General features: G+C 42.7%; 1 protein-coding gene across 2 annotated transcripts in view; it reads right to left on the bottom strand.

Annotated features, from left to right (window-relative positions):
* CDH4 (cadherin 4) overlaps nt 1-16,054 on the bottom strand; it is a 400,908-nt gene that overhangs the window by 66,499 nt on the left and 318,355 nt on the right. For both annotated transcript variants that reach the window (XM_015881672.2, XM_085519661.1), the window contains exons 6-7: nt 14,449-14,593; nt 1,668-1,840 (exon numbers count right to left, since the gene is read on the bottom strand). In XM_015881672.2, the coding sequence (XP_015737158.2) occupies nt 1,668-1,840; nt 14,449-14,593 (318 nt within the window). The remainder of the gene's footprint in view (nt 1-1,667; nt 1,841-14,448; nt 14,594-16,054) is intronic.

Raw genomic sequence — 16,054 nt, 5'->3', positions numbered from 1 at the left:
TCGTTGTGGCTTACCCTTTCCCGTATTTATCACCTGCTCCTTTTTTTTTTTAAGCTGATTTCCTGGGATTAAAACCTCTCAACCTGTTATCACAATCCATGCCTCTAAAATTAATATAAACCTACGACCTTTCTTTATCTGTGAAGCCCTACATTAAAGTGATGTCAGGGGGACAATAAATGTTCTGTCATTCCCATAAAGCTCCTGTTTTTCTGCCAGAACTCAGATCCTTCCTCTGGGTCTCCTGCTGCTGTCCCCTCAAGGGCCAACCCCATTGCTCTGTTCTCTTTGTGCAGCCCTGAAGCAACAAAGCCACCCCAAGTAGGCAAGGAAAGGGGCACGAGTCATTGAGTTCTCTGTGCTGATCTAAGTGAAGTTTGTGAAGACTGTGCAATGAATGTTGATGAACACTTATTTACACAACATTAATGATGCGCACAGCAATGCACACCAGCCATCGCCTGTCACAGCACTGCAGTAGGGTTGATGGGGTTGATCTGGCAGGAAAGAAATGCTCAATGTGCTGGAGGGTGTCAGCAGAAGGGCACCCAGGTACACCCACTTTGTCCCTGCCATCAGTTGTGAGAGGAGAGAATGGAAGAACTAACCCAATTTTTGATCCCTTCTCTCAGAAATGCACCCCTGGCACTCTCAAAAATGGATTTTGACAGACTTCTTGTCTATGGGGACTGCCTGAACTCAAACATCTGAGCTGAAGGCTGCACAAGGCCTTACTTCTGTATTGGCTGCATCAACGCACTATCAGTGGTGATCCCTTCAATGAACAAACAACACTTCCTACCACTTACAAGTTGATTAAAATAATATTCTCCCAACTGTAGCGGACAGGTGACCCTCCAGAAATCATACAATCCAAGTGGGAAAAAAGGCAGAATTTAAGTTCTCTCTTCACTTCACACCCGCAGACTGCTGCCTCCTCCTTCATGGTCACTCCACCCACCACTGATGCTATGCTGACTTTTTGTCTCACGTTTAATTTTCAATGCTTTCTCCTTGAGTTATGCTCAGAATCAAAGAAGGCAAAGCTAAAGGAATCATACTACATAGCACACACTAACAGAGCATGTTTCTGTCCTTTGAAATGATATTTCTTCTATATTTGGAGATGCTGTACCTTGTAAAATGCCAAGACGATGAGGTATTAAAAACAGAGTTGCACACAAAACCAAAATCACAAGGTTGATAACATACACCAGAAGACATTTTCCTAATCTGGAAATGATACAAGAACGCCATCATGAAACATGCCAAGTGTGTGGAATACAGGCTGTGCAACTGCTTCCAAAGATAATATAAAGAAAGTTAAGCAAGATAGGTCTAGAAAGGGCTATAGACAGATACCACTTTATCTTTTCCATGACAGAAAAAGGATAAATGCCAATTTATTCATCTCCCTGTTCCTTCTGGATTTTCTGTATCCTTGAATTGTGCACTGTTACACAAGGTAAATACCAGCATCCTGAATTGGAAGATTCAGGAAGATTCCAGAGTTTCATCGACCACTAAGGATTAAGACAACCACAGCCACCATGTCCCACAGTCACTGTAGAAGCAAATACCACAAACTTCACACTGCAACTCCAACTTCTGTAGAGTTTGGATATAAGATACGATTGGGAACTTGGTGTGGCGGTGTTCAGACTCACCTCCCTGTCAAGGCCAGCAGCCACAGTGACGATATCTCCTGTCTCACTGTTAATGGTGAACATGTTCTGCGATGGGCTCTGGGGGGTCTGAGTCACGATTCGATATCTCACCATCCCGTTCGCTGTGGTGCCGTCATCAGCGTCATTCGCTGTTACTGTCATCACGTAGGTACCTTGGAACAAAAGAAGACAAAGGGTCAGCATTATCTCGTTGTACAGCAGACTGCAGTCCCATTGACTCAGGGGTGTTTCACTCAGAAATGCAGGGAGACCACGTCCCGCTTCAGTCTAGACAATGTGAGGGATCTTAAAATAGCAACAGTGCTGAGACTAAATGATCCGCAAGGAGACTGATTACATGTAGCTGATATACAGAAAGAAGGTACATGGGGATATCAATGATTAACTTCTAATTCTTTCAGTGATTGTGAGGTGGTTTTTTTTTTTTTTTTTTTTTTTTTTTGTCCTACAATTGCATATAGATTCTCCTAGGAGATTTTTTTCCATCTACCAATCACTGCATTCACAGACACTCAAAAGTATTTCCAGACTTTAACAGCAGAATGCCTGTTGGAGTTCCCAGTAGCTTCAGAAGGACCCCATCAAAATGCCCAGGACCCCATCAATAGGCCCAGTGTAGCAAGCAATCTTCTGCTGCCTCCTGTTAGGGGGAAACATCCATCCTTCCAGCTCCTTCCAGAGAAAAAAACAAAACGTTTCTGCTGAGCAAATGGAACAGCTGCTGCCCAGCAGGATGGAAAATCAATGATTTGGTATGTGTGGCCAGTGATGTATTGAATCATTGGTTTGTTTCTCGCTAATCATCAGTGTCTTCATTTGCCTTGCAAAAAAAAAACCAACCCATCCCTACTTTCTAGATACAGTTGGGAGTGTGCTGATGCACTGACAGACTCATTATCACTGGAGTTTGGCAGCAGGGTGTTTTGTTAAAGTGGGAAATTGTAATTATGAGGCTAAAAGATGTTACTTGATTGGATGGACTCCTGCAGCTGCATGGTCCTATGACCCCCCAGAGCTCATAGGGCCCAGCTTTCCACTTGTTATGTTGGTTGGAGAGAAAGACTGAAAGGGCAGACGCATGCTGCTTGCAAAAAGCAATCTGCAACAGTGTATGAGTCTACAGCATAAGACCTGAAGAGAAGGAGTGGGAGGCAAAGAGAGAGAAACCAGACATAGCCTCGTTTAATGACCATCAGAAACCAACAGCATCAATAGAGAGATGGAATTTACCACCTGTACACAGCTCATTTGAGAGCCCTAAACAGGATGAGACACCTTATGAGCGTGCCAAACTTGAGGAGATGCAGAGTTGTCCCAGCAAGAACCTGGGCTCAAGACACTGCTATGTGTTTGGCAACAAAAAGCCGAGCTCATTCAGCCTGCTTTGTTAGATGTGAGCTAATGGCAAACTGGAGGCCGTACAGCTACATCAGCATTGCATTGTGTCTGATCTAACAAGCCCAGTTTGGTCACAAAATTAACCAGTCTCCAGCTCAGGGAGAGCCCTAAGAGCTGGGGAGCTTGTATCTGTTTGCAAGAGAATTAAAAGAGCTACCCCATGCTGTAAATCAGCAGCTCTAATCAATGGCTGCAGCACACTCGAATCTGTAGCCTAGTCAAGTGTCCTGAAGACATTCAGTATGTGAGCAACCCCCCAGCATCTTCCCCAAATCTGGGAAAACAACACTTCTCAGCATTAGCAAGAAGTGGCTCCCTCAGTTTGTGTTTGAGCAATGTGGAACATTCTTCGCTGAACTTTTTCCTTCTGGCTCCATCAGGGCTCTTTTTGTTCTCTGTGGTGATACATATCCCTGAGAGTTTTTTTTTTAGTTCAATAAGAATTATAGATTAAAAAATAAATGAATGTGTAAGGCAAATTCTAATGATGAATACATTCCTATCTTCCTCCACTAATCCCGATTCACATTCATGAAATGAAAACAAACTATTCAACCTCTTTAACATTTTGCCAACCAATAAACTTTGGGAGACGGAAGGAACAACTGAATTGAAACAAGGCTGCACAAACAAAGGGTTTTCTCCTTTCTACTTTCTCTTCAAGCTTTCTTTTTTTTAGCTCTTTTGCAAAACCAGTTATCATGAGCCACCTGATACAAATAAGGAAGCCATTCCTCAGATAGGTACAGGCGAAATGTACAGGAGAAATTTAAATAGGGAATATGCTGAATGAAGAGATGTTTGATTTGAGATCTATGTTATCTTAATGCATTCTATACAGAAAATATCTCAGAACAGAATGTCAAAACCTGGGGCTAATGAAAGCAGAAGTGGAAGAGGAAAACAGAATCTATTTTAGGACATGTGCAGTCTTGGAACATACTCCAGACAACAGGAAGCATTTTGTGACTCTGTTTTAGTGCAGCTCAGAAAGAAAAGTCATTGGGTTTTTTGGGGTTCAGTTAAATAGACCCCACTGTGGTGGATGTGGGGTGACCTGATGGTAGCTTTGCTATGAATGAGGCACACATATACACATATTGGGAACCCTTCACTCTTTCCCTGACCTTTTCTGCCATGCTGTATTTTGACCACTGGACCGAGCACATCTGCTCCAAAACAAATGAGTCTTTCAGCAGCATTTGACCTAAATCTCCATAAAGGGAGAAGAGACTGGACAAATGTCTCTAAAGTCATGAATGGAGCACCAGGGAGCTGTATTTCAAGTAGCAATCTGCTCCCTCTCTATCTCATATCTTTAATTTCCCTTATGAAACTCAACCACAGAGAAAATAAAGACAGGAACTTGGCATTAATTACTATCTTGTAACTTAATAAAGCATCCTATGCAAGGTCCCTGCATATTTGCAGCACTCTGCAGCACATGATGGAAATCCAGCAGATCTTCCTTCCCCGGCTCTCTGCTGCTCCCTGGGGCAGGTTGTCTGACCACAGTCTGCTGGAAACCAGTTACAATTGACTCCTTTCTTTCTGCAGACTGCGTGGCGGCTGGGAAGAGCTGATCCGTCCATTCTGGTTCCTGCACGCAGGCATTTCCCACCTGGCTGTGCTGACCCAAGGGCAGCAGCTTGATGGCATCTCCTCATGCCTTTGTCGAGAGTCATTTCCCCAGGGGGCCCTCTGCTCTGACCTGCGCTCACCACCATCATCTTGCTCAGATTTCTGCACGTTTGTACTGTCTTTAGGCAAGATGTATCCTCTACGTACTGCTGTGCCGCAGTGAGCAGCACAAACATATATCTATATGCAAGAATATTCAGCAGAATGCTGCTGATATATACAGCTACAGTGCTGAACATCTTCTGGGTGCCATAAAAAGTCTCCCACTACAGTAAGGTGGTTGGTGATGATTTATCCACTCTGTAGTAAATAATGACATGTTTCTATATCCTATGCATGAGATGTATCTTCATATACTTTATATTAAAATAAAGGAAATACACTCTCATAGCCAGCCTCTATTACTGCACAAATGAGGCAAACGAACAGTGGCAGACTGCACATTTCCTACACACTGGTGAACTGAAGCTCAGATTGTCAGGATTTAAATGAAAAAAATTCTAAGCAACGTTCAGACTGCTTGATCCAGCTGTAGAGTGTGAGTGTGCATTTGTAGGAATCAAAGCATTAACCATACAACCTTTAAATACCTGCACCCTGCCCAAGTAGAGACTGGCAGCACAAACCTGGGACACTGCACCAGCCCTTCCAGGTCCCAGTGAACATTGACCCCTGGTGATGGAGCCAAAAGAGGGCTGTACAAATGGGGAGAGTCTTCGTGCTTCCAGTGTGTGGAAGAAATATCAGCTTTACTTTTGGCTCTGAAGGAGCAGACATGCTTATGTCCTCCTTACAAGCAAGCTGACAACATTAAATGAATGCATGAAGTGCCAAAACTCAGGAATACACCCAAGTCTGTGCTGTGCATCTAATAACAAACACCCAGTCCAGACGGTGTTTGATGTAACTGCATTAACCCCCACACCTGGCCTGCTAACTCAGGTAGATAACCTGTTGAAAGGGAAGCATTTCTCATCAAATCAGGCGCATGGTATGTTAAATGAAATACCTAACCTAGTACATCATGTCACTATTAAATCAAATTTGTTGCATGTTGAACAGCTCTTCTGAGGAGCAGATTGAATTATCATGCACAGCTAGTGATGACAAGATTACTGTGCATTAGCTTTTCATTAACTAATGTGCCAAGTTCATATATCACCTGAGTTAAAATTAATGTATGGCACGATGAAGGAGATCTATCAATAAAATGCAAGACCCCAAGAATCTGAACTGCACAACGCATTTGCTTTTATTTCCCAGAGAATGCCATCTCCAGATATCATTTTGTCAAATGAGATACTTTTGTTTCAGTCTAACAACAGACAAGAAACAAGAGTGATGCTTGGAAGCACCCCTAATGGAAAATATTCCCATTAGATTAATCAAGCTTTCCACGGGGTAGGCAAAATAATACCTTGCAGAATGCAGGGTGATGGAAGCAAACAGATCGTTTTTACCAGTATCTTCAGTTTTATCGATCTTAAAATTAATTGCATCTGCTTGTAAAAGACTGAAAAAGGATTTTACGTTCACTGTATCTCATTTGATCTGCGTATTTCTGTAAGTCAAAAAAGGAGGAAAACAAGGAAGATAGTTGCCCTCTATCTATATGAGCAATGCAGCTGTAAACAAATCTCTCCCCAAAATCCCTCTGGAATCTGGGAATCAGGGTGATTGTTTCTGCTCCCAAGGCATGCCAAAGTCTGCTGGTGCCCATCACTGTGCCTGCAATCTCAGCTCTCCCATCTACACAACTGCGTTTCTCCACAAAGTCGGGGCTTTCATGGCTTTAAGGCATTCAGACAATGTCTCAGTGCAGTTGTGCTTCCAAAGTCTTTGTTACAACTGCTTTGTAATTACCATTTTTCTAAGCTGGTTTGATATCCATTAGTTAGATTTAATGCATGTTAAAAGAAAGAGCTAATGGGCACTTACCAGGAATCCAAATAGAAAAAAGACAAAAAAACTCTTTCACTTCACCCTTTTATACTACACGCTACTATAAAAATACATAATCCTCTCTGTCTGCTCCTGTGATATAAACAGAAAAGCTAAAAATTCATCCATTTGTTTTACTGATAACACTGATTCTCTGTTAAGCTTTATCTTACGATTTATGTTTTTAATGGCTGGTAAATGGTTGCAGAATCATTAAAGGTTGGTTAACCTTCTCAGTCTAATTTTGACCTACAAGATACTTAATTTAATCATTCCCCCATAGAAAAGGATTGAATCATTACGTGCAGACATGTGGTGATGGCCATATTACATTAGATCTTCATTAACCCAAGTTAATAATGGCTTTGTACTAATGGAAACCTCCCCTTCCTCCTAATTTTTTTTCCTATATCAGAAAGCTCACTTAGTGAATACTCTGCATCCGATGCCAGATAGCAAGAAGATGGTAACTGTTGATAGGAAAATTAAATACCAAACAGTAGTGTAAAATTTACAGCACTTCCTAAAAATAAAAGATATATATATATATATATATATACAATTTTAAGAATTTTCTTACACTGCTTCCTCCCCAATTGAGGATGGGATCTCACAACACTGCCCACAATGGGAGCACTTCACCCACTGTGTGACTCCATGCATGTCATGACAGCACAGTACCAAAGCAATGGGATCCCCAGCAAGCCCTCTAAGCAGTGTACACACGGCTTCCCAACATGAGGTGTTATTTTCTTACTGATAAGCAGGCCAAAGTGTCCTTGTGCAATCTGTATTATTAATTGATAAAAAAACAGCCAACCAAATGAGGTTCTTCCCTTCTTAATGAAGGACAGACACTGCCTCCAGGCTTGCATCTTGGGGACCAGCAGTACTCTATCCGGTACAGCACAGAGCTCCTCAGGGCAGAATTTTCCTTGTCATAAGAATGGATTTTAGAGCAGTATTTGGAGAACTGCTGCAGTGTCAAAGAATAAAATGTCTCAGCAAACAAACCTGCATCCTCAAGTGAGAACAAATGTGTTCAATAGGTGATTTGAAGCACTTTCACATATTTATTGTTAAAGGCTTCGAGTGAAAAATGAGGAGCTGACTCATCAAAGGTGCTCAGTGGAGTCATATATAGGTAAATAGGAATGTGCGCGATGTATGCAAGACATCAAAATGACATATGCCTGAAACTTTACTGCAGGTATAATAAATTGCAAATGTACTTAAATTAAACGGCATCCCACACACCCTGGATGGAAAACTAAATAGAAACAGCGCTTTCCTTTTAAATGATATTCCTTCAGTCACAACGGATGCTGCTGTCATTCTCTTTCACCATTATTTTTGTAATCACTGGCAATTTTTGACCTTTCAAGCAGCTAACCTAATTCATAAAGGATGCCACTTCCTAATTAGTGGAGACATCAGATCCTCAGCCTCAAACAATTCAAGAGTTGGCCTAATGAGAATAAAGAGAGCAAGAGGGGCTGCAGAGATGGCTGAGTGAGCGGAAGCATCTGCTGTCACACAGCACTGGAGTAAAACCTTCTTAGTGTTAAAAAGAAAGCAAATATCTTAGGAGAGACAATGGAGAGATACACCAAATGCCTCTGAGCAAACAGCTCTGACTGCACAAATGGACCAACCAAATGCCTGCAGAACCCTCTCCATTCCTGCAGGCATATTCAAAAAATGGAGCAAGCACGACTTCATATTCCAATCATTCTATGATTCTATATTATAATATCATATAAAATAAATACAGAGTATATATATGATACTTTATTATTTGTAACTGCTGGTTAGATAGTAATGGAGATTGGACTCCTACAGTGTTGTAAGTCTATTCAAGAGTGGTCTCAGAACACGATTTTCACCTTTTCTCCTTATTATCAATGCGGCCATCTTTTCTGGAGGGTAAAACCACAGGCACTTTATTCTCACTTACATCCCTATAATTCACTTCCTTGCTACTGGGACTAGGTGCTTCTGAAAAGGAAATTAAGAAGAGCACAGACTTCATAACCACTCACCTCGAAACAAAATGGGAAGCACCACGGCGTGTGTGCAGAAAAACAATTCCTTAAGATTGTGCTTGGCTGAGTGAAAGAACTTAGAAAAAGAATACTGAGTATCCCAAGTCTGTGTGCAACCTGTTGGAGAACTGAGCTAGGATGGACTAAGGTGTGTTTTTAATTGCACAAGGACCGGACTAGCATGGCGCAAGGCAGCACAGCACTGATACATATGCTTGGGTGATGAGCCCAGATGTGATGTGCCCGAACTGTGAGGAGCTCTGGGAAGACATGAAGAAACTCTGGCACTTAAAGGTTTTTCTGCACGTGGTCTCTCTAACATATGGCATTTGCATTATTTCTAGCTTTTAGTGCTATCAGCAGGAAAATGCACCTGGCCCCATGCGATGCCCACTACTGACAGCACTCTGCAAATCTGCCCAGGTGCTTTGCTCAGGCTGAGCTGTCCTCAGCACAGCGTACCAACACCTACCTCTGTGCTGGTGAAAGAATATAAACTGTTATAGCGACGGTCAGCACAAGGAAGTTGCTGTAATGATGCATAGTAGAAGAAAGGGATCTTCAATTGTTGTCCCATTCATTTCTAAAACCAAAGCTGCCTCTGTGATCTCATCCCCCCTCCAATGCTTTCCTTTCCTCCTGCGCCACCCAGCAGCACCTGCCCTGGTTTTTCACTGGAAACAACCCACAGGACACCCCCCACCTCTGTGCTAATTATTAGGATGGGAAAGAGGAGGGAGCTACAGATGTAGAATCCAGATTCTTTCCACAAATATATATATATATATATATATATACACACACACACGTGCAACTTTATGCTTTAAAAGATTAATTTCACAAGCTTTAAATTGCAGTTTAATTTGAAAACTAATTCAGCCTCATAATTGGCTTTCTGTTCAAATCACTGAGGCTAAAGATTTAAATTCTTAATATTCAGATGACTTTCAAGTTTCTGGCCCCATCTGTGCAATAGCCCATGGTGTTAATCTCTAAGGGAATCTCTGCTAGCATAGATAGAAAATAAACAAACTGGGACACTAATAGAATAATCGACTTTTAAAATCCTTTTTTTTTTTCTTTAAAAAAATAATATATATTTACTGCTTATTTTTATGAGATTCCTTTAATGCAATTTGCCACATATAGATTTGGCTCCCAGCAATTTCATTTGTCACATGGCATGCTATCAACAATTATGGTGTCAGAGCTCCATGAAGTCAGGAGCAGACGGGGAAATTTCAAATGACGACATTTTTCACTTAGGAAATACTGATTTCCTTTTATTTTCGGAGACTGTCAGTTTTTAACATACCTTCACAGCACCAGCACAAACCACCCTGCCCGCACAATACCATGAGATAGAGTTGGCCAAAACTGAAGCTTGGACTTTTGCTATTGACTTGGAAGGGACTGAGATGCATCTATGGAGTCAGTGAACTGGAAAGGATGAATGGGAATGGAAAAGGCCAATCTGACAGGAACAAATGGTTTTGGAGAGATGTGTTAATTTTTGACAATTTCTCTGTTAAAACAAAATAGATACAACCCAGAGCAAAGCACTTGAGTCACTGTGGACCATTACACATTGACCTTATCAGAACCGAATGCTTCGCTAAAGTCAGACATCCCCACCCCACCGTAAGGTACATCTTGTGTTGGCTGCATCAAAGCTGAGCTTTTGCAGCGGCCATAGTAATTTTTCTCCATCACTTTTTTGTTTTGTGATTAAATCTCCTTTTTTACCCCCCTTCCCCCCCCCCCCCACTCTCAAAAAAGTTAAACACTCCCATCCTAAATCACTCTGAATCCAGACGAACTGTTGTAAAGCATCGCCCCCATCCCCTGGGACACCCCTGGGAGGCTGCAGGCCGGGTGTATGGCTGCAGCACAGGGCTCCTGTCAGGCAGTAATTGGGGTCGAACACAGGGAGAAACCCACCCCAAACCTGCACAGAGCCATGGACTTTGAAAGGGCAGCAGGAACCCGAGCTGTGAGAGCCGTCTCGCTTTATCAGTGCTTGAAAGGCAGCTTGGGTAGCTCCGGGAGAACTTTGCTGATTAAGGCTGCCAGAGGGACCAGGGGGATTTCAGTTCTAGCTTGCAGCTGCATTTTTAAAACTTGGCTGTGTTCTTCATATGGAGGCAAAGTTCAAAGAGGCAGAACATTATTCAATATGAGTAAAACACGGCCTTTTAAGATACACTTTCAAACAGTGGCTCGTTAAATCAAAACAACTTGTGGGGGAAAGAGAGAAAGAAAGATGGTCGTGTGAAAAAGCGAATCCTGCATTGCTATTCCTGCTCTGCATTTCTGGAAGAGCCCACATTTACACATTTAAGCTGTCCAGCTGCATGACCTTAGGCTAGATAAACCAGAAATACATTAACATGTCTCACAGAGTATCAAAAAAGGAAAAAGAAATGCAATGCAGTGTAAGAGCCAGCACACACTGAAGGATTTACATAGGGCAGGCTGCGACGCACGCGTTCACACTACAGAGAATTCTTTTTTCTGAGAACACTGCGCTCTGGTGTCAGACACTACTTCAATTAAGTTATTATAATCTTAACCAGCACCAACAACCTATTATAATTAATAATCCTTGATGATTTCTTTTCTATTCCTGTCAAGGGTTGCTTCAAGGTGACTCTCATGCTGCAGAGCTCCTGGGAGCTTGGGAGGCTGAGAGCTGAGCAGCATTGGGTCACAAGCCCTGCTGCTGCCCTAGTACTGCACGTTGCTGCCAGTACTCCAGCTCTTGGGCAGTCCAATGTGAAGGCTTTATCTCTTAGGCTAAAGCAAACCTGCTCCTTCCACCCAGCAGCACCATGCCACAGGCTGGAGTGCACTGTCCTTCCTGCATTCCTGTTTTCCTGGTTCATGCCATCTCCTTTTGCCTTATTCAATGCAGAGAGAAGAGGTTACATCTTACACCTTACTTGGCTGCCTTCCCAGTCCTGCAATGGCCAGGCATGCTTTGCAGCCAGCCCGCAGACAGGATGGTCTCCTCCAGCTCTTCACATCCCAACTGCACGAGGGGACCAGGCTGCAGCATCCTCTGGAGGCACTGTCCTGCCCACAGGACCCTGTGCTAGATGCCATTGCTTTGCCCTGTGACACTACTGTAGGGCCTCTCTTCCCCTTCAGTGCGATGGGCTCCACTGACCATGCCAAGCAGCCTTGCAGGGGCTTTTCCTCCAGCTCAAGGTCACCACGCTCTGCTCGGTCTGTGCTCAGTGGTGTATCTAAGATGGTCTTGCTCTGGGAAATGTTCATGGGTAGGGTTCAAGCTCCATATGTCCCTTTTCCTTTTATAAAAATCTGGGCAAAATTCCTACAGACTTCAAGCAGACATTGGCTGCTCACAGTAGCTGCCCACAGAGTCAGTGTTTATTTGGGATACTAACACTCCAGTTACTTTTCTCATAAAAGGTGCTCAGATTTATTAAGAACACTGCAGATACTATGGCAATCAAGGAACACTGCATTTTTAATCACAGCCATTATAAATGGGTGTATGGAGGATGTGAGAAGTAACAGTCGCACAGGATGTCCAGGGAAGCATTTTCAGTCCTCAGGCACAGTTCAATACCAATGAATAGTGGAAAATGAATGCTGAACTCCTCTATCATATAATAAGATTTTTTTTGTTTGCTTGAAGCAGATCTCCACTTTATACATGGATATACTCACATATGCATATATATAGAGGCACGAGTAACTTACTATTGAATCAATATTGAACAAGTTTTGCTGTTAGCTCTCGGAGTATCCAGTGTCTTTCATTTGTCAGCCATGGCCACAGACAATCACAAATTCTGGCTGCCTGTTTTTCCTTTCCAAAGGCTGCTCTTGTACCTCCTTAGTTGTTATAATATTCTGAATCAACTTGAACTATAAAGTAGCTTCCAAATCTCTGCAAGATCTATGTTTAGCTAAATATATTGCTTAGACTTGTCTCTGCACAGAACAGGGATACATATCTTTGAGGTAAATGAGGAGCACGCAGACTTCCACAGACAGTATCTGACCTCTCTATCATTTTCTCAAAGACATAACATCATGTTTATTGCCAGGTACATGGAATGAAGGCTTCGGATACCCAGATTCCCAGGTGGATTTATAAAAGCAAGGAACAGAAATTCAATACTAATATAAACCTTTAAAAGAATACCGATTAAATGGGAAAGGGGAGGAAAAAACAAATACATCAAAGACAAATGTAATTGCCTTTGAATAAAAACAGATTGCTTTCTACCTACCTGCCTTAAAGGCAAACACTCCAGACTGAGATACAGAACACCACAATCACTGCTGGAAGCAGAGGCACAACCATTTTGTAGGCAAAGGTATCCTATTCTGATTTAATAGCTCAAAGGCTTATCTGGATTTCAAACAAGAAGAGGATGCAATTTGCTGCTTCTTTCACACAAATGAGCACAGCTAGTTAAAACATCTGGGAACACTTTGAATATTGATTTGTCCTAGAGTAAGATGTAAGGAATTTGACTCGCTGCGGAAATGTTATTAATCTTCCAACATTGATATGCTGCAAAGTGGCCTTCAAAGGAAAGAAGTCCTCCTGGAAGACAGCATCAGAACGAGCTGCCTGGGGACTGCTTGCTCACCTCGCAAGAGCAGGGTTTGCATCAATGCCCTCACTGTGCCCTAAAGCACATGGGGAAGGAGGCTGCACCCCTCCATTCCTCAGAAGTACTGTCAAACACAGTCCTCAGCACGTGTCACCATCACAGCCCATTCCTCACAACGTGGTAAGACGATCAATCACGGCTGCGATTCACCTTGTTAGAAGCAGCAGCCGCCAGAGGGTTCTCAGTGACACCTCCGGCAGTGGAGGAGCCATTGACAGATGTTCGCTGACACCAAACAGAGGCACGTGGTGCCTAACCTCCAGCTCAGCATCCATTTACCTTGCAAAAAGCCTCAGCCTGATTTCAGGTGACTTACAAAAGTACCAGTGACAGTACCCATACCAGTTACGTTCCACAACGAGCTAAAGCAACCTTGGTTAACCAAATCAGGAACCACAGAGTTCTGCTGCACTTAACAGCTTGACAGCACCATGGAAAATAAGTCATTAACGACCCTTACAAACGCACTGTTCCAAAGATATAAACATGTTTGTATAAAAATCATCACTTGCACACTGTGTACAGCTCACACTCTTGCTAACTTTAAACTCATCGTTTTTCAGAACATCTACTTCTGTTCTGATTCAAACAATCATGATTCTACAGTTCCCACCAACAGGGATGCATCAGGTCCCAGCTAAGACAGCAGTTCCATGATACTGAGTTTGCAAATGACTAGATTAAAGAGCTAGGAGTTGGATATTTGGCACTTTGGGTCAGGGAAAGGCTGAATTTGCTTTCTATACTTGTAGCTGGAATAATGGCACTGCATACCTGCAATGAGCATATGAGAAAGGCAATACAAAGCATTACTTCACAAAGCTGATGTTTTAGCAAAATCCACATCTAGGAAGGGACTGCCAGGATCTAACTCTAACCCGAGTTTGCACTTTCTCTCTGCATCAAGAGAAACAGATACCAGCTGTATTGTTCTCATCTCCATCAGTCTTCAACAAAAGAGACAGCAAAAGAAAAGCTCTCCTCCGTTCCCCATATTTCAAGAGGAGGCAAAGCCACCAAGGCAAGATTAACGTTTGAAAGCTTGTGATAACTTTAAGACATTTTTTTTTTTTTTTTTACCTGGTTTAGAGCCTTCATCAACAGATCCATTATAGACTTGGTTTATAAACTCCGGTCTGTTGTCATTCATATCAATCACATAGATGTAAAGGTCAATAGGATTCTCCACCTTGTTTCCATTCATATCCACTGCATGAGCCCGGAGCTGGGAATAAGCACAATGAAAGCATAATATCAGCAATTGGATTTGTTGCAGAATGAGAAACCACACTTTGCAAGAATTGACTTTGCCTCATAAATACTTTCTGACAATTGAACTGAGCGGGTATGTAATTCCAGGAGAAAGCAGCGACGTGGTTCCCATCTGAACTCCAGACATGCATGGGTTTTTCAATGCTTAACATAATATTGAAATAATATTTTAAAATACTGTCAGTAAAACACTCAGACTGTGGTGCAGCAGTGCCATGCCCTGCACTGCCAACACACCGCTCTGTTCTAATTGCTAAGATGTGCTGAACCTTGTCTGACAATCTGAAGAGCAAATTTTGCTTAGTTCCAAACACAGCGAGGAAACGAGATTGACTTGAGAGGCTTCTTATGGGAACCTGCGGCCTTTCATACCCATAATAACAGGGATTAGTAAGTGGAGAGATTCCAGAAGGGCATTAGTATTGTTTATTCTTTCTTTAATCACAGTCTCTAGGAGCAGCAACATCTACCAACCCCATCGCTCTAAGCACCAAAAGACGTAAGAACAGTCCCATTCCTTCAAATGCTAGGAGCCCCCGTGGCACTTAAGGATGAAATATTTTCTCAGGCTTAACTAAAATACCAGTGATGAAGCATTACAATAACCGGAGCCACAGTGTTAAGTCCTCAGCTAAAGTGGAACTGCAGCTTTATCTTATTAGCAATAACCATCAGTAATAATGCTGGAAAATAAGAGCATCTGTTTTCTGAACAAAAGGGACAGCTACAGCATGTCAAAATGAGTAATTAATAAAACAAAGCAATCAACATTAGACTGGAACAATCAGTAACCAGGTGAAGAAAATGGATAGCTTGCTCATTCAAGGGAACAGATGGCTACTCTAAATGGTGCACACGCTGAACATCGCCGTCAGCCTCTGGAAAAAGGAGACAAGCAGAGAAAGAGCTCCACAGTGCCGGTCTATGGGTGGGCACTGGAGGTACCGTGGCTGCAGTCCTTGCCACCCCTTCTTGCTTAGATACCAGATATGGACAGGGGACCCTAAAACCTGCCTGCATTGAGCACGTTCTGTTCTCTGCCCCAACACCTTGTGCTGGGCAAGCAGTGGGGGTTGTGCTCCCCACCCTGGGCACTGGGTGATGCAGGCATGGGAGCTCCCATGCATGGAGGTCTCCATCTCCTCTGATGCGAGACAAATACACGCACTAATTGTATTAGCGCTGGCTGCCGGCTCTCGCTCTCGCTGTGCTCGTGATTGGTACCACTTTCCCCTTCATGTTTGGTGTTCAGAAGTCCAGAGCTTAACAAAAGAAACTGCACGCTGTTATGATAGACTGGATTAACATTTAATCAAGCAAAGAGAACAAACTGCCACGTGAAATAGGCTGAACGAAGAACATTCTTTAAAGGAAGTTAAGAAGCACTTTTTCTTTAGTGACTGAAGAAGTCTGG

This window comes from Coturnix japonica, chromosome 19 (genome assembly GCF_054131305.1).
Source record: "Coturnix japonica strain WE chromosome 19, WE-NBRP24, whole genome shotgun sequence".
In the NCBI taxonomy this organism is placed as follows: Eukaryota; Metazoa; Chordata; class Aves; order Galliformes; family Phasianidae; genus Coturnix; species Coturnix japonica.
This window is presented reverse-complemented; position numbering and strand designations above follow the sequence as displayed.